General features: G+C 55.2%; 5 protein-coding genes across 5 annotated transcripts in view; 2 read left to right on the forward strand and 3 right to left on the reverse strand.

Moving 5' to 3' along the window:
* Positions 1–130: 130 nt before the first annotated feature.
* GUITHDRAFT_113752 (hypothetical protein) lies at positions 131–5,489 on the reverse strand (the record flags this gene model as incomplete). Its single annotated transcript, XM_005827198.1, has 16 exons — positions 131–200; positions 246–369; positions 410–532; positions 583–623; positions 753–820; positions 866–925; positions 1,000–1,062; positions 1,110–1,239; positions 1,383–3,955; positions 4,030–4,132; positions 4,338–4,426; positions 4,486–4,703; positions 4,747–4,887; positions 4,934–5,076; positions 5,125–5,170; positions 5,291–5,489. The coding sequence occupies 16 exons, from the start codon at positions 5,487–5,489 to the stop codon at positions 131–133; spliced, it is 4,191 nt and encodes a 1,396-aa protein (XP_005827255.1).
* Positions 5,490–6,224: 735 nt separating this feature from the next.
* GUITHDRAFT_154212 (hypothetical protein) lies at positions 6,225–7,318 on the reverse strand. Its single transcript, XM_005827199.1, has 2 exons — positions 6,911–7,318; positions 6,225–6,779 (listed from the first exon to the last, which is right to left on the reverse strand). The coding sequence occupies exons 1-2, from the start codon at positions 7,253–7,255 to the stop codon at positions 6,393–6,395; spliced, it is 732 nt and encodes a 243-aa protein (XP_005827256.1). The 5' UTR covers positions 7,256–7,318; the 3' UTR covers positions 6,225–6,392.
* Positions 7,319–9,483: 2,165 nt separating this feature from the next.
* Positions 9,484–10,759, forward strand: GUITHDRAFT_154215 (hypothetical protein). Its single transcript, XM_005827200.1, has one exon. It carries the CDS (start codon positions 9,753–9,755, stop codon positions 10,674–10,676), a length of 924 nt encoding a protein of 307 aa, XP_005827257.1. The 5' UTR covers positions 9,484–9,752; the 3' UTR covers positions 10,677–10,759.
* Positions 10,760–12,279, reverse strand: GUITHDRAFT_142987 (hypothetical protein; the record flags this gene model as incomplete). The annotated part of the gene is made up of 8 exons (XM_005827201.1): positions 10,760–10,841; positions 10,905–10,984; positions 11,029–11,121; positions 11,275–11,301; positions 11,352–11,621; positions 11,666–11,734; positions 11,807–11,864; positions 11,906–12,279. The coding sequence occupies 8 exons, from the start codon at positions 12,277–12,279 to the stop codon at positions 10,760–10,762; spliced, it is 1,053 nt and encodes a 350-aa protein (XP_005827258.1).
* A 415-nt stretch (positions 12,280–12,694) lies between these two features.
* Positions 12,695–16,897, forward strand: part of VPS41 (vacuolar protein sorting 41) — a gene marked incomplete at both ends in the record, with an annotated part of 5,312 nt that continues 1,109 nt past the window's right edge. The window contains 23 exons of the mRNA XM_005827202.1: positions 12,695–12,979; positions 13,065–13,531; positions 13,583–13,631; positions 13,718–13,852; positions 13,902–13,956; positions 14,017–14,075; positions 14,125–14,168; positions 14,215–14,317; positions 14,366–14,438; positions 14,518–14,606; positions 14,654–14,698; positions 14,774–14,880; positions 14,929–15,028; positions 15,117–15,220; positions 15,323–15,434; positions 15,481–15,550; positions 15,594–15,675; positions 15,765–15,855; positions 15,945–16,091; positions 16,136–16,225; positions 16,377–16,444; positions 16,489–16,576; positions 16,729–16,794. Coding sequence (XP_005827259.1) covers positions 12,695–12,979; positions 13,065–13,531; positions 13,583–13,631; positions 13,718–13,852; positions 13,902–13,956; positions 14,017–14,075; positions 14,125–14,168; positions 14,215–14,317; positions 14,366–14,438; positions 14,518–14,606; positions 14,654–14,698; positions 14,774–14,880; positions 14,929–15,028; positions 15,117–15,220; positions 15,323–15,434; positions 15,481–15,550; positions 15,594–15,675; positions 15,765–15,855; positions 15,945–16,091; positions 16,136–16,225; positions 16,377–16,444; positions 16,489–16,576; positions 16,729–16,794 — 2,529 coding nt within the window. The remainder of the gene's footprint in view (positions 12,980–13,064; positions 13,532–13,582; positions 13,632–13,717; positions 13,853–13,901; positions 13,957–14,016; positions 14,076–14,124; positions 14,169–14,214; positions 14,318–14,365; positions 14,439–14,517; positions 14,607–14,653; positions 14,699–14,773; positions 14,881–14,928; positions 15,029–15,116; positions 15,221–15,322; positions 15,435–15,480; positions 15,551–15,593; positions 15,676–15,764; positions 15,856–15,944; positions 16,092–16,135; positions 16,226–16,376; positions 16,445–16,488; positions 16,577–16,728; positions 16,795–16,897) is intronic.

The raw sequence follows: 16,897 nt of genomic DNA on the forward strand, positions 1-16,897 counted from the left end.
TATCTTTTTCTCGCTCGCATGCACAACATTGAACGGCAAGGGGCCAAACTCTGATGAGCTCTGAAGACTCCATGAGAGTTTATTAGAGTGACATGGCTGGCAGTGATGGGGGGGCGCAGCAGCTGCTCCTCTACCCGAGACACTTGCAGCTTCCTTGAACATACTCGTCGATCGAACATGTGGGAGGGATGGCAGGAGACCTGCGGCGTGTCAGGAGGAGGGAGGAGGAAGGAAGAGGCTCTCACGTCTTGCCAGCGAGGTTGGGATCGTGTCCTGCTGGCGCGGCTCCTGCGATCTTGTCGACGAGCAGACCGCCGCATGTAACTCCGCACATGTTGATGCCTAGGAGGCCGTGATAGACGTCCTCTCCTGCTGCTTGTTAGGACTTGGTCGGAGATCTCTCTCTCACCGATCACTCGACCGGCTCGCGCGTTGGTGCCAAGAAGGATTTGCGCTTGTTGGTTGACTATAGAGGTTGGCCATGTAAGTGAGGAGGAGAACAATTTCGTTCCACCTCGTTGCAACAAGAATCCTGTAGTGTCTGACGTGTCAGCAACGGGAGGGCAACGAGCAGCAGCTGACCTGCGCTAGCGGGGACAAAAATGTCGATGAAATGGTTGGCGCTGAGAGAAGAGAATGAGGGAAAGAGGTAGAGGGATGAGAGGAGAGGAGATGAGACGATGAGAGGACTTCGAAGAGGAATGAAAGGGGTTGGGAAGAGAGGAGAAGGAGGTAGAGGAAGATGAGTAGACCTGACGTTGACGTCCAGCAGAAACGACAATTTGAGATTTTCCGCATCCCATGTGGCAAGGGAAGTGTACTGAGAGGGGTCAGGGGGGGGGGAATGGAGCAGGAGGATTTCTACCGCGTTGTTCATGAGGGAGAAGGAGCTCGAGTTGCAGCTTATGTTGTAGATGTCAAGACACTGAAGAATAGCCGTGAGGACATCATCACAACCAGTATCCTCATCGTCATCAGAATGATCGAGTTTGCAAATACCGTGGCTGGCTCCAAACTTTCACAGATGTGCTGATACCCGACGACGTTGGTGTCGCAGAACTTCTGCAGCAGCAGCGCGTGAGTGAAGGAGGAGAGGCAGGACCCGTCACCATCGTCCGCTGGAAGCCGTTGAGGTAGAGGAAGACTTCTTCTCCCGCCCGCAGCTCCACGTTGAGGCTCAGCGACAGCAGCAGCATCATCGGGGCGCTCTCGAGGCTCCATGCTGGCTTGAAGGTGAAACTGGACGCGCACACGTCAGCTTCTTCCTTGTCTCCCTGTTATCCCAATGCTCCTCCCTCCTCCCTCCCCTCCACCAGCTCCTTCAGCTCCTCTTACCCACTCGTTTCTCCCATCTATCTTATCGTGCCCCTCATCAACATCACCGGCTGTCTTGGCCAAAGTGGCCGATGAGCGGGAAGAGCGTGAGGGGAGAGGAGTCAACGAGCGCGTTTATGGCCTCGGATGTGATACGGAAATCATCTGAAAGAAAGTGACGATCAGTAGGGTGAGCAGGAGGAGGAGGACAAGCGTCCGCCAGGTGCAACAGGTCCACAAAGAGCGACAGGCGCACAAGGGCAACAGCAGCAGCAGCAGCAGCAGCAGCAGCAGCAGCAGCAGCAGCAGCAGCAGCAGCAGCAGTTGAGGCAGGGGGTCTCTTACGTCCTTGCTGAATGCCGGTAGGGGGCAGCTGGAGGACGTCTGAGCAGTTGACGAGGAGGAGGACGAGAGACTTCTTGCTGACTTGGACGAGAGCGCGCAGGTTCAGCCAGACGCCACTGGAAGCGTTCGGACTGTAGGAGGAGAGGCTGACGTTGAACACTTGCTGCCTTCCAACTCGTCCCAGAGAGATTCTCCGAGCAAAAAGACCGTCCAGCACCTCCCCAGCTTGCGAGATGTCGCTGACGCCGAACTTCTCCTGGAGATAGGAATAGGCGTCCGCGCCAGCAGCTGAAGAGGAGGTGATCGAGGAGGCATTCAGCAGGCCGAAGCCAGGCAGGAAGAGCTTGATCGTCTCTCCCGGCAGGATGACGTCGCTGAGCGTTAGGGCCAGCAGCAGGTTCGACCTCCAAGTGCCCGCGAGAGGGACGTCAAATCCCAGCAGGCTCAGCTCGAACGAGCCGAGCCCAGCAGACCACCCACCTGTCGGGAGGATCTTGCCATTGCGAGCGGAGGTTGCGAAGGTCATGTTAGGATCCTTGGCGGGTATCCCGTCAGCCGGCAGGAGGACGTTCTTGACGCAGACCACCAGCTCCTCCCCGGCTCCCACCTGCTCGCCGAAGTGGAGGAGGAGCGTCGAGCCGTCTCCCTGCCAGGTGGGGAAGTAGCGAGAGGAGGAGGAGCAGTTGTTGGAGGCGAGCTGGTCGGGGAGGATGAGCTTGTCGAGCGCGAACTCTATAGTCTCTCCCTGCTCGAAGCTCATGACACAGCTGACAAACAGCTGGAAGTCGCTCCGCGTGCCGGCGACCGCGTTGGAGATGTCCATCCTCACGCTGCAGTAGCCGACGGAGTCCACCAGCGTCACGGGCTGCCAGGAAGAGGAGGCGGAAGTTGGAGAAGTCGGAGCGACGACCTCGACGAGCGGGGTATGGAGGGAGCTGCTGACACCGTCCTGGGGAATGAGCAGGGAGACGAGGGTAGGGGAGGAGAGAAGCACGGGCTCAAGTGCGGGGATGGTGGCAGTAGGGCGGAACAGGAGAAGGAGGAAGCCTTGAGCTGAGAGATCTCCGAGGAAGAGATCCCAGCCGTTGTCGAGGGGGAGGAAGCAACAGGTGACGTTGACGTCTGTCAGGAGCATGCTAGAGGGGAAGTAACAGCTGCTCGTCGCCTCCTCCGCTGAGAGCGCCTGGCAGTTCGCTCCCTCCTGCGAGCGGAAGCCGAAGGCATCGAGGCGGAGGATGACGGAGCTGTTGGGGGGGAGCGACTCGGTGTAAGTGAAGTTGAAGAAGACGCGGGAGGGCTGGCCTGGGAACCTGCGCTCCTCGAACGAGACCCGCGACAGCAACTTGCCGACCCCCTCCACGTGGGTGAAGAACTGCCCGCTGACCTGATGCTCCACTTCCAAGGTGAAGCCGATGGAGTTTGGATGGATCCCGGTCGAGGGGAGGAGGAGGTTGAGGTCTGAGGGCAAGGAGAGGGCAAGGAGGTCGCAGGCGCTGACGTCCCTCCTCGGGCTCAGGCAGAGAGCGGAGCTTGAGCAGTTCCAGCGAGCGAGGAGGACGTCACTAACCTCGTGCCAGCCGTCGGAGACGTTGCAGGAGGACGTCACAAGCTCTGTCACCTTCACCTCCACGAAGCTTCCCTGCTGCAGCCTCATGCCTGGATACAGCTCCATCCGCAGCGACGAGGCGGCGCCAGGCAGGAGGGGCGAGAAGGAGAGGGAAGAGCCAGGGAACAGTCCAGCCGCATAGACGAGCTCAACCCTCGCGCGTCCTCCCTGGTCAAAGGGAGCTGGGATGGAGGTTGGGACGGCGGCTGACCTCACTTGGATCGAGATGCAGGGGGAGGAGCTGGGGATCGCCGCCCAGGGGAGCAGCAGGGGAACCAGGAAATCGAATCGCACAGGCACGTTGGCGCCAACGCTCTGCGTCATCTGCACCATGAGCGTGCTCTCCCCTTGGCACTTCGCGCTCGTCGTGTCTCGTCCTGCTGGACTTGCCGTGATGTTGTCTCTGCAGGTGACGAACCCGCAGTCGACGCTGAGCTGGGAGATATTGCGGTAGCTCAGCTCAGCTGTGGCGTAGCTGGACTTCTCCTCCCCATCCAACGAGAACGTCAGCTCGACCCCTCCAGCTCCGTCGCAACTCGTAGGGGAGAAGGGGAGCGTCAGGTTCACCCCGTCCCCCTGCTGGAGAGCAAAGCTCAAGGTCAGCTCGAGGCTGACTTGACGGGCCAGCTGGTAGAGGCTTGTGGCTCCTGCCTGGAACTCTCGGTCGAAGGACAAGACGGAGCGAGGCACCTGTCGCATGTTCAGGCTCTCCCCTCCTCCTCCCCTCCTCCTCCCCTCCCGTTGCTCTCCTCCTCGCCACTCACCTCGAGCTCGGTCTGGATAGGAACATCGTACTGTTTCCCATCAGCAAAGACGAGGCGCATCCTGATGCCTGAGTTTCCTGCCTGGACCCCCGAGGAAGGATACCTAATGAAAGAGCAGAGAAGAGAAGATCAGGAGGGAGCAAAGAGAGATAGGTAGTATGGGGGAGGGAGCAGCAGGAGCAGGAGCAGGAGCAGGAGCAGGAGCAGGAGCAGGAGCAGGAGCAGGAGCAGGAGCAGGAGCAGGAGCAGGAGCAGGAGCAAAGGAGCACAAGGAGCACAAGGAGCAGGAGGAATCCTTGTTGCGTCACCTGATCTCACTGGTCGAGGACAAGGAGATGCAGATCGACTCGTCAGGCTCGTGCTTCTCGTTCACCAGGAAGGTCAACTTGTTTTCGTCCTGCGATCACGCCCAGTGTCAGCCGGAGAAGCGAAGCAGGCGGTTCAAGAAGAGAAGACCTCGATCCAGTTGGCGTGCTGGATCTTCGACATGATTTGGGACAAGAGCTGCTTGCCGGGACTTGAGCACGAGGAGGAGCTTGCGACCTCGCACGATGAAACGGCGATGCCCTGCACGCTCCCGCCTACCCTCGAGAAACGAGGGAGGAAGAGGCTGACTGCATCCCCGTAGTCCAGCTTGCGATTGATCTGAAACTGCAGGAAGAGCTCGACTCTCCCTGGCCGCCAGTCAGAAGAGACGCGGATCGACAGGTCGCCTACCCGCTGCTATCACTGTCTCGTTCGCTCCGAAGTCCAGGCGCACGTCTCGGACCCGGACAAGGTCGTCAGACACTCTGCAGAGCTCTTGATCGGCCCGGAAGATGGCGAGCGAGAAGTTGCTGGTCGTTCGGTAGTTGGTGTCTGTAGGAGGGCATGAGGAACGAGTAGACACACCCCTCCGGCTCACTCAGAAATCCATAGCTCCTCGCCACAACCATCAACACCCTAGTGTTGGGAGGGATTTCTGACTGGTCCAGGTATACGATGGTCAACGTTTGCTCTGATTGCGTCCATGATGCAATCCATCGGCTGCGAGATGTGCTCCCATGGCTGACGACCATCTCATTCTCAGAGCAACAAGCGCAACCTCCGCCTCACCTCACAAAGATCGCCCCTGGATCCGTGATACTAGCGAGCTCGAACCCTGCGGTCGCCGTCAGAGAACAGGAGGGAGGATGCTGTGCTTGCCACCTGGGAGAGTCACACGGACTTGGTCCGAGCTCCTGATGGTCAGAGAGGTGTTAAACTCCACCTGCACCTCAACCGACGAGTCTATCAGCATCGGGTTCACGGCGATCGATGCCCAGACTGAACAGTCTTGCTGCAGGAGGCTCCTGGCACTGCTCGCATGTGCTGCTGCTCCTATCCCAGGGGATGAGGAGACCAGCAAGAGCTGCCGCTGGCTGCTGCTCGATGAGGGAGTGAAGCTGTTGGCCAGGCTGAAACTTAGCAGCATCATGCATGTGATGAGTGCGCGGCAGGCAGTGGACATGACCATGAAGCTTGCGACAGTCTCTTGCAATGGTGTTGCTCTCAGTCTTTCATCTCTGGAAGTCTCGCCCTCCCTCCCTCCTCCCTCTCTCCCTCCTCCCTCCCTCCTCGGCTCCTCCTCTCGCCATCGCGTCTCATCGCCGGCATGGGGCAGGCTCTTGACTACGTGATGTAACGGTCATTTGTAACGTAAAATCACTCCGCCTCAGAGTCTTACTTACACTAGGCTATCACTGCTAGGCTATGGCCCCGCGGAAGTTCAAGTGCAGTGCGTCGCCGTGACTGCTGCTAACCGTTCCTGTCCGACAGCTGCTCCCGGTGGCACAGTCACTGGGTTACCCCCTGAGACTCCGAGCCTCGGAGGCTGAGCAGCCTGTGACAGCCGCTCGCCGCCCGGAGGCTTAAGTGAAACGGCGACGGCTGTGCTGAGTCCGATGGCAGCGTCGGACCCTGGTCCAAGGCACTTCTGTTTTAGGCACTAGTCACATCGATTGGTGTGAAGATGAATCAGCTGCCAGTGACTGATCATTGAACCGGGTTAAAGTCTCCACAGTTTCGCATTGCATCATGACCGGGACTATCACGAGCGTTCACTGAACAGTGCCCACGGTTGGCGCGCCATTGCTGAGAGCCGGACCCTGGCATGTCGAACGGCCAAACGCAACAACCGTAAACAACAACAATGAAGGCACTTCAGAGCATCAGGGGAACATAACAATGAAATTCATTACACTACACGGCGGCGACAGCTTCGAGACGAACTTTCGAGTCGCCGGCCACCAAATTCTGTCAAACCAATCGCCACCAGGACGCAGGCTCCCCCCTTTTGCTTCTACGCGCCTTCATTGCAGTGTCTGCATCATCAGGTTGGACGATCATTCCTTTGCCTTAGACTTAGATTTGCGCATAGCGATAGAAGCAGATACAATGCAGAGAAGGGAATCAAGAACGGCTTTCCCTCCCCCTATAAAGGATAAACCTTCATCGCTCTGCATTCCACTGTAGATCTCATTGGCTGCTGCAAGTCCAAAGGTCCAGGCAAGCGCCATCGGAATGAAATTGTCTTTCGACTTCTTCTCTGTATTTCCACGGCTCTTCCACCACATTGGACTGTCCAGCTGTTTCTTCAACTCTTCGATGTTGGATGCCTCTTGCCGTATGATGTCGCGCTGCTTCATCATGTCTTTCAAGATGGCTTGTGTCTTCTGATCATACTCCTCAAGAAGCTCCAGCTGTGCGCCTTCCATCGCAAGGTTTATCTCCTGTGACATGACAGAAACGACATTCAGTCATGAACATGAGAATGGCATGTTGGGTTAGAAGGCAAGAGGACATTACAAAGGAAGTAGGAAGATTAATGTGATGTGAAGGGCGGATGAGATCGTGAAGGCACCTCTTCAATCTTCTTTTGAAGTGTCTGAACCTCGGCGTTAGTGAGCGTTGCGAGCTCTGATATTTGCTTCTGGCCCTTTGCAACTTCGAGTTCCAAAATCTTGTCATCCAAGACTTCAGCCTTTCCAAACAAAGACTGTGATTTACTATCATCTGCATCCTGCACCTTCTCCTTCTCATTCGGCTCCACAATAGAAGCACGTAGAACAATCGCCTTGGCGCTTCTGACCCTCGCAGCGCGCGAGGAGCACCTTAGGATCGTAGGAGAGGCGCGTGGATCTCTATCAACCAGAGCTGAGAGAGGTAGAGGCGAGAAAGACAGAGCGCAGGGCAGGACCAACAGCATGGTCACCGCGAGACAGCTCGAGCTCACGTGGCTGCGTCGCTGCATCATGGCGGCAGGGGGGCCGGAGATTTAAAAGGGAGTAATAGATTGAGTGGTACAAACAAAGAAGGTCATAAGTACTACTGGTACTGCAGAGTGTACCAGAGTTTTACATATTGGTACAAACTGATTAGAAAGATATTCTACTGCCCTCCTACTACTTAACTCTGGATGAGTAAACATTTTCCGAGCCCGGCGTATGGCGGTCCGGCTCCGGCGGTCACTGAAAGCTTGGGCCGGGCCGACGGAACGACTCCCGGGGATGGCCAGTGACCCGGCGGCCCAGGACTCAGAGGCTGCCACGGGTGAAACGGTGCCAGTCGGATCTTTTAGTCATCTTTTAGTCACGAGAAGATCCTGTAACGCAAATTTTAAAATAATCGCACAGTACAAATCTAAAACATTTTATTAGATCTCCCTCCCTGCAGTAGAAATTCTGATCTGCATATTAGGTCAGATTGGGGGGTAGAGGTACCATGTAATGAAATACTCCATAGACATTTGTACCAAGTACTTACACGACTCTCCTAATCCAGTACCATGTATCTTTATAAACTGTTTTAATCATGGCGGGCTATGGTGGTAAACTCAAAATTTTAAAAAGGCAGGTTGCAAGCAGCCACTACAAGGCCCCACCCCTACCCCCTACTTTCATGGTCTTGTAGCTGTTTGACCACCTCCACCACATGAAAATTTCAGCGGCGCTGGTCCACCATAACTGAATGACCCATCACCCTACCGATCATCTATTCAACCACCCACCAAAGTATCAACATCGGTACCACCCACCCTGTTTATATCCATCTGACACTCCTTGACCCCCTCTTTTCGCCCCACCCAGACGGCCAGCAACTTGTGAAGGTGCAGATCACAGTTCAGGTATTGACCACCCTCCATTGCATCGCTAAAAGTACCCCTGTCCCATACCACGCCCACACTGGCCCCTCGTGCGTCCCAGACGTCTCCGTCCCCTTAAAAATAAGTTTTTTTATTCTGGTACAGTGGGGTGAGGCCGTGCCTGTATAACCTGGTAGTTCACTTCGAAAACACTTGTTTTGGTAGATACAAATTCCCACAAGAATCTTTTTCAAAAACAATTGAATGCCACAACTTATCAGAGCACATCGTTTCGTTTTCTTTTTTTGCCAGCTCAGACTAAGCGGCCTACCTATTCCCATGACTATGTGGTGGTTAGGGACCTAAACACTTCCTAGGGGTCCAATCGTATGGTGGTAAGACCCTGTATCAGTAGACTTGTTGGAGGCCTAGGAAGCGCATCCCTTCCGTTCAACTCCGACGCAACCAGAGTAGTGCTTCCCACGACCTCCTGACGGGAAAGAAGTGATTCATTAAGTGAGGTATTATACAGAAAGGGCTATCCCTCCCGCTCTCAATCCACTCTCCTATCCCCCCACCTCGTGCTTTGTCCACATTCTCTCCACCCACCACCCCTAGCCTATCGATTTATCAGCAAAGACACTAATGCCATGCTCCTATCCATGACCCTTCTTCTCTTGCCACATCGTGCGAAACCGTCACATGGTCGGGCGTCTAGCAGGTGTCAGACTAGGGTCTGTTCTCTTCATTCTATCGGATATCGTACTAAGATCTGGAGGCTATCCCCGCACCCTCAACCTCTCGCACCTCTTGCCGCTGAACCAATGAGGTCTGTCTACTAGTCAGCACGTACCTCCTTTACTACGGAGCTATCGAATCTCTGACAAGACCTCTTAGTCGAAAAGAGATCTTTTCGCGCCCCTCTCCATGCTGCAAACACGAAACACCCCTTCACCCCCTGGGGGTACCCGTACTTTAGGACATTATCTTGCTGTCTGCCTCCCCGCCAATACCCTACTACCCCCAAAATCACCTTCATGTACCCCCTCTTCTCCCGTAGCTCCTGCATCCTGTAAGCGCCGCTGTCATCGTACTACCCCCTTGGAAGGCTGCCACTCATATGACCCACCCCCAGTAGAGAGACCTGCTAATGATCCTCATGCAGTCCTTTCACATACCCTCCATAGTACCTTCATCCTTCAATTACAGTATTGAATAAAATGGGTATCCAATAACCTTCAGGTCTTGTATCGGGTCTCAAACCCTTTGGTACCACCCCCACCCCTCTTTTTCAGTTCTTTGTTTGGCGTAGCTTTGCTCCAACCCAAGGCCACCTCCTTCCCGCCGACCTCCTTGGCTTTCCTCCTTCCTCTCGAGGTTCATCTTGTACCTATCCTTCTAGAGTCTTCCTCCTTGACTCGCTGTCTCGTCTCTGCTCATCTTACAGTGCTTCCCCTCTTTTCGGTCTCCTTCCCACAAGGCTAGGCCACTCCCTCCCCACTACAAAGTCTACGCAAGGTGCAAGATTCAGGGTGCGAATCCATCAAGCGTTGAATCTTTTTCCTTCGTTGTGACCAGAGGCTCGTTTGTTGTTTGATTTGGTTCGGTTCCGCTGCAAACGATGTCGACATGGAACGAGTTCACAGATGAGGCCATCAAGGTTTGTGTTCAGGCATGCAAACACAGAAAAAGGACGCGGTCTACTTCAGTGCGTTCCTCTTCAACTTCCGCCAAACGACCGAAGACGATGCCTGAGAAGGATGAATGCTCTCCGGTTGCCAGGAGTTTGGAGTATGCAGAATCCCCTTACTTCAACTCGGCGTTTCCGTTGCCAGAGCCGCCTTCCAACTACGTCTTGGAAGAAGACGAAGCTCTCGTCAGCGAAGCCTCCAGACGGATTGTTGAGTTCAACCGTTTGCTCCGCTCCTTAGAGGAAGGCCCTGTCTATGCAGGAGGACTAAGCCGTTATTTCATCTCGGAGCTTCTTCGCCGAATCAGAGCAAGCGAGAGCGATTCCGCTCCTGCGGCTTCTGCATTTGCCATCCACACGTTGCCGACCACAGAAGCTACCGGTAGTGAGACATCGATTGCGTGTGTGATATGCCAAGAGAACTTGAGTGGCACCCTCAAGCACATGCCCTGCTCGCATGGTTTCCATCAAGATTGCCTGGAAAAGTGGTTGCAACAGCACAACAGCTGCCCGACTTGTCGTTGTGAAATCGAGTCGTGCTGTCCACGATACAACACGTTTAACAGAAACAAGATCCGTAGTGTAGTTCGTGCAGAGGCGATGTACGATGAGAACTATCTCACGGAGACTCGTCCTCAGGATGTGATGCTTTCAGTCTGCAACAACGCTAGTGCACAGGAGCCTTCCGTTCTTCTTTCAAACGAGCAAGAGACTCACAATGGCGAGGACGAAGCTTCAGAAGAACAAGTCATTGCACGATACCGCCAGTCTCTTGTTTCTGTCAAGCCTGTGATGATACAGTCGCGTGATGCTGACTTCTTGCATCTCCACAGAGATGACGAATTCTTTTTCTGATTGTTTTGTGAATACCGTGATTATTCTTTGGACTGTAGAGAAAAAATCTAGCAAACCTCGGGATTTAATAAATTGCAACTCTCTCACGCAGCAATCACGTATCTTGAGACTCCTTCTTTTGTGATACTCGATTCCAATACAAGCAGCGACAACGCACTCTCAATGCTGCGATGCCCTACAAAGCTACAGGAGGTCAAGGAAGCAAGTTTGATGTCGCAGGAGACGCACCGAAGCGACGGATGGTCCTGCACGCCTTGGATAATCTCGTGCAGGGCAATGGATAAGGGAGAGTCGAAGGAAGCAAGTTTCTACAAGAGGATGGTGAGCCGATGGCGAGGAGGCGAAAGCGTACCTTCAAGTACTGCAGGAGAGTCTTGGCGACTTCTTTGGTGGTCCCAACGTAGGTGTAAAGGTCCTGCTCTTGATCACAGAGTGCTATCCAACCCTGAGAGACTCGTAAGGTCTTGCAAGAAGAATTCAAACTGTCTACGTCTTTGCGCAGCCTTGCAATAGAGTGTGCCACTGAAGCACGAACTCGGAAAGCCTCGAAATTGGGAGAAGCTTTCGGCGGATTAAATCTGTACATCCAAGTGTTAACCTTGCTTGAAAGCTGCGACATCAAGCGCTGTACTGCAATGCAGAGGCTGCTCGAACAACTTCATGATCTTGGAGAACCCTCTCAAACGAGAAGATGCAGTTGTCACAGCTATAGCTTGACGCAAACTTCTTGATCGCTTCATCCAACTTCATAGCAGGAGTTTCCACCACAAGAAGAGCCTCTTCCATCTCGTCACACGCCGCAGAACGTTGCTGGCCGAGTTCGCTGGACGAGAATTTTCCCCGTTTGGACCTCACCTGAGGTTGCTCAAGATCTGTAGCAAGATCAGGAATTTCGTTGCAGAGAGTGTTTGCTTTGGAATAGTGATTCAGATGAAGGTCCACCATCTTCAATGGATTGTCAAGACTCGAAGTAGCAAGAAAGGACGTACCTTCACCCAGAAGTACGACATCGCATCGACATTCTCTTCAATGGAGGCGAACCAGACAGAAAGCTGAACCTTATCAAAGAATCAGATTGAGCGCGTCAAGGACGTGTCCGCCCTTCCCCTCCCTTGCCAGGCTCCGCTCACCTCTCCTCGGTACTGAGAGAGCTTCCCTCCAACGTGCAGGTGCTTCCCCAACTTCACTCTACAAGACTATCACACGACAAGATGTCAGCTACACCTTACCCTTCATAGCCGAGCCCAGGCTTCATGGCGTCGGACTTCCAGAGGATGCAGGTGATGATGTCGCTCGAGTCATCGAGCTTGAACTCAACGAAGTTGTCGCGGTCCTTTACCGCCACCACATCTCCTAGCAGCCGAACTCTTGAAATCACTCGGTTTCTTCCCACCACCATGATCCCCACCCCCTCGCTCCCTCTTCGTGCTGGCAGCTCTCCATCAGCAGCGCATACGAGCCCGTGCTTGGTCACCATGCGCGAGTAGGCGGAGTGGACCATGGAAGCCGTGACGGGCACCATTGTGTTCCACAAAGGGTCTGAACCCCAACTGTGTATCGGAGGGACCTCGTCCACACGCTGGTACATCCGAAGCCCGAGCATCGCTTCAAGGTTGCGGGTTGAGGTGCCAGGAGACACGAGGTCTCATTTCACCCCCTGCCTCTCCGTTCCATCTCCACGTTCATCAAGGCGCGTGAGTGCTCAATGAACCGTGCTCTCCTCCTCCTGCCATCTTCTTCCTCTCCCCTCCCTCCCTCACTCACTCCCTCCCTCACTCACTCACTCACTCACTCACTCTTTCCCTCACTCCCTCCCTCCCTCACTCACTCACTCACTCACTCACTCACTCACTCACTCACTCACTCACTCACTCACTCACTCACTCACTCACTCACTCGCACTCCGCCTACCCACTTACGCGATCCCATTTCTCTCCTGGCGGTACCATTGCAGATGAAACGTTCTGTAACGTTGAAAGTGTGTGTAACGATTTCTAACGGTCGCTGATCTGGTGGCAATGTCGGATCAGGAGCGATCACGAAACGGTGACCAGGGGGAGGAGATGGAGGAGGGGGAGGAGAAGGAGGAGGGGGAGAAGAAGGAGGAGGGGGAGAGGGACAAGGATGAGGAAGAAGCAGAGCAGGAGGAGGAGGTCACAGGAGGAGAGAAGAAAGATACAGACGCCGACAGAGAGAAAGGAGAGGCGGAAACAGGACCTGTTGCGGCAGGCGAGAATTCGAACATGGCGGAGAGTGATCGGGATGAAGAAGGAGAGGTCAAAGGTGACGAGGAAGACGACAAGGTAAGAGGGATGGCAGCTCGAACTCGCTGTCCATGATTGCTCCTTGATGATGTTGACATTAAACCTGTCTTACTTGATCCGATAGAGAGATTATCCTGGGGAGCCACACGACGTGAACTTGAAGGTGATGGCAGTCAGACTCTGCTCGAAGCTGAGCCAAAGATTGCAGCCGGAAGAGAATCAGAGCCAAGCTCGTGCTACGGAGGATCAAAATAATGCAGCAGGAACTGAGAAGTGTGAGGAGGAGGACGAGGACGAGGAGGAGGACGAGGACGAGGAAGGCGACGAGGATGAAGATGATCAAGAAGACGGAGACAGCTTGGGGGGTGATGACGAAGATGATGATGAAGAGGAAGAGGAACCCCGTCTAAAGTACCAGCGGCTTGGGAACAGCGTTTCTGATATCTTGAAACGAGAATCTGCAAGTGCCGTTCGCTTGCATGACAAGTTCTTGGCGCTGGGGACAGCAGAAGGATGGATCTACATCTTGGACTTCGATGGCAATGAGATTCGGCGGTTCGGAGCACACACGGCGGTAGTGAACGACTTGAGGTGAGGCTAGGGTTAGCTGAGCAAGAACAATGACGTCATCCTCCCTTGCAGCATCGACCGCGCTGGAGAATTCATTGCAAGCTGCTCTGATGATGGGACGGTGAGAGCAAGAAGCTGATGCTGGAGGAGGAGGAGGAGGAGGAGGAGGAGGAGGAGGTGAGACCCGTGCCTGACCTGCCTCCTCAGGTCGTCATCAACGGGCTCTTCAGTGCAGAATGTGAAAGCTTCACTTACCAGCGGCCCGTGAAGTCCCTTGCACTCGACGCCAAGTTTTCGAGAAAGGGGAATCGTCACTTTGCCAGCGGCGGTCTGGCGGGACAGGTAGAAGGAGACAGGGAGGTCCTGCCAGTCGTTGACGTGAGCGGGTCAGCTGCTGCTCAACGAGAAGGGATGGTTCACGAGCAAAGACAAGGTCATCCATGCTGGTGAAGGACCAGGTTCCTCCCCTTGCCCTCTGCTCGAGACCTGCTGACTTCTACTTGTAGTCTACTCGATCGCTTGGGCAGACTCGCTTATCGCATGGACCAACGACGTCGGTGTGAAGGTGAGGAGGAGGAGGAGGACACAGGGAAGGAGTTGATGGATTGCGACAGATCTTCGATAACGCGACCAATCAAAGGATCACCTACATCGACAGGTCTGACCCTCCCTTGCTTCTCGTCGCTGCCTCACGCAGTCGCAAGACCCAAGGGATCTCTTCGACCGGATGCGATGAAGTGCCACCTCTGCTGGGAGACTAACAACACCCTCCTCATCGGCTGGGCGGATTTCGTCAAGATCGCTCAGGTGCGGGTGCCTTCCGTCCCCTTGAAGACCTGAGGCGGAGGCGCTCAGGTCAAAGAGCGACCAGCTCGCGACGGCATGCAGGCGGCCAAGTACGTCGAGATCATCGCGTTCTTCCATACCGGTGAGCCTGCGACTCGTCGGGGAGGCTGAACTGAAGCAACGACGTTGATGGACCTGGTGATGACGCGCCTCTGGTTCAGATTACTTCATCAGCGGACTCGCTCCCATGGGTGAGAACCTGGTGATCCTCGCGTACATCACGGAGGAGGAAGGGAAGTCGAAGGGGCAGGTGAAGGATGGGAGGAGAGGGAGGAGGAGGATGAGACTTGTCGCAAGGCTGAAAGACCCGAGCTGCGTATCGTGACAAGGAACAACGACGAGGTGCTTGCTTGCTTGCGATCTACATGATGCATCCTCGCCTGTTGGTGCGAGAGAGATGATGATCTACGAGTGCAGCTGTCGTCAGACGCGCTCTCCATGCACGGATTCGAGAAACTGACAGCAAAAGATTATCACCTGGCGTTCTTGGAATCAGATTCAGTTTTCTTCATCGTCTCCCCACGGTCTGAACTCGCTGACATGCGACGGCCACTGATGCTGCTGGCCTGTAGAGACATCGTGGTGGCGCGACAGCGAGACTTCGACGATCACGTCACATGGTTGCTCGATCGGAAGCTCTTCGAACAGGCGGTCACTGAAGCTGAGGAGAAGGTGAGGAGGGAGAGGGAGGAGGGAGAGGGAGGAGGGAGAGGGAGGAGGGTTTTTTGCTAGACTTGTCTGCTCATTTCATAATGCGCAGGCGAGTGTGTTGAAGCGACACAAGCTCCAAGACATCGGGGAGAAATATCTCGGTCAACTTATTGAGGCTCGAGAGTTCCAAAAAGCTGCTTCGCTCTGTCCCCGGTGAGGAGCAGGAGCAGGAGCAAGAAGAGAAGGAGCAGGAGAAGAAACAGGAGCAGGAGCAGGAGCAGGAGCAGGGGATTGGAGCTGACAAGGAGCTGGCAGTTTGTTGAGGGACAACGGCTCGCTATGGCACAAGTGGGTGGACGTCTTCTGCAAGATCCACCAGCACGCCGTCATCACCCCGTTTGTGCCTCTGAGAAGCCCCCAGCTCCACGTGCCTTCTGCCCCCCTCTCCTCCCCTCCTGACCTCGCGCCTTCAGATGGAGAGCTACACGACTATCCTGATGTGCTTCCTCGAGGCCGACCCTCCCGCCCTCCTGCAACTCCTACGTGACCCTCTCGATCTGCTGGGAGGCTCCTGACGCCATGGCAGACGAGTGGCCGCACTCGCTCTACGACGTGCAGAAGATGATCGACGCGGTCAAGGCGAGGGTGGCGAAGATGCCGGAAGATGGGTGAGGGGAGAAGAGGGGAGCAGAGGAGGGCAGGCAGGCAGTAGGGGGGAGGTGAGGGAGACAGGAGGAGAGGTGACCTGAATCGACAGGACGCTGCTACAATCCCTGGCTCGTCTGTCAGTCAGTGCGGGCAAGTACAACGAGGCTCTGGACATCTTCCTCAGACTGCGATGTTCAGAGGTCCACTCCTTCCTCGCATCCTCAACCCTCAGTCTTCTCTCTTCCTCTCCTGCTCCCCCTCCTCCCACGCTCACGTCGAATACGAGCAGGAGGCGTTCGACCTCATCGAGAAGTTCGACCTCTACTCGTTCGTCAAGGGGAAAGTTGCCTCCCTCGCCAAGTTCGACGAGGATCGGGCGGTCAAGATGCTCGTCGGGTGTCCCGATCAGATTTCTCCCTCCTACGTGGTGGAGCAGGTGAAGCTGAAGGCCTACGGAGAGGCGGAGCTGACGAGCAGCAGCTGCGGGACAAGAGGAGCACCCTCCACGCCTACCTCGACGCTCTCTTCGACAAGGACCCTCGCGCTGGCGCAAACTTCCATGAGCTGCAGGTTGATGCTCCTCGCTCTTCCCTTCCTCCCGCCTCCTTGTGTTGCGCTTCCTCGGCCCTCCCCATCTCCTTCCTCCTCATACGCTCTCGATGCTCCCTGACCTCCCGCACCGCGTTGAGTCTCCTCCTCGTCCTGAGCCTCGGGTCTACAGATCGAGCTGTACGCAGACTTCGACAAGTCGAAGCTCCTCTCCTTCTTGTCTCAGAGCAACAACTATCGGTCTCCTCCTCTCCTCCTCTTCCTCTCTCACCCGGTCCCAACAGCTTGGAGAACGCCCTCAAGCTCTGTGAGAACAGAAAGCTCTACCCGGAGATGGTCTTCGTGCTCGGTCGGATGGGCAACACTCAACAGGTGAACATCTCTCCTCTCCTCTCGCTCCGTTTTCTTGCTTCAAGCTGCTCTCCTCTTATCAGCTTTGTCCCTCCCCTCTTTCACCTGCGTGTTGCTGGCTCCCTCTCCTTTACTCTCTCCTCCTCTCTCGTCGTTTCAGCTTCAGCTTGCAGGCTTTGCGGCTGCTGCTCGAGCAGATGCAGGACGTTCCCAAGGCGATCGAATTTTGCCAAGCGCAGGTGAAGGAGGAGGGGAAGGAAGGGAGAGGAAGTCACGGGTGGTGAACCGAGGGAATGTCGAAGTTGGATTGGGATGGAAAAAAAGGGAAAACCGAGGGAAGGG

Source organism: Guillardia theta (genome assembly GCF_000315625.1).
Source record: "Guillardia theta CCMP2712 unplaced genomic scaffold GUITHscaffold_69, whole genome shotgun sequence".
NCBI classification, from domain to species: Eukaryota; class Cryptophyceae; order Pyrenomonadales; family Geminigeraceae; genus Guillardia; species Guillardia theta.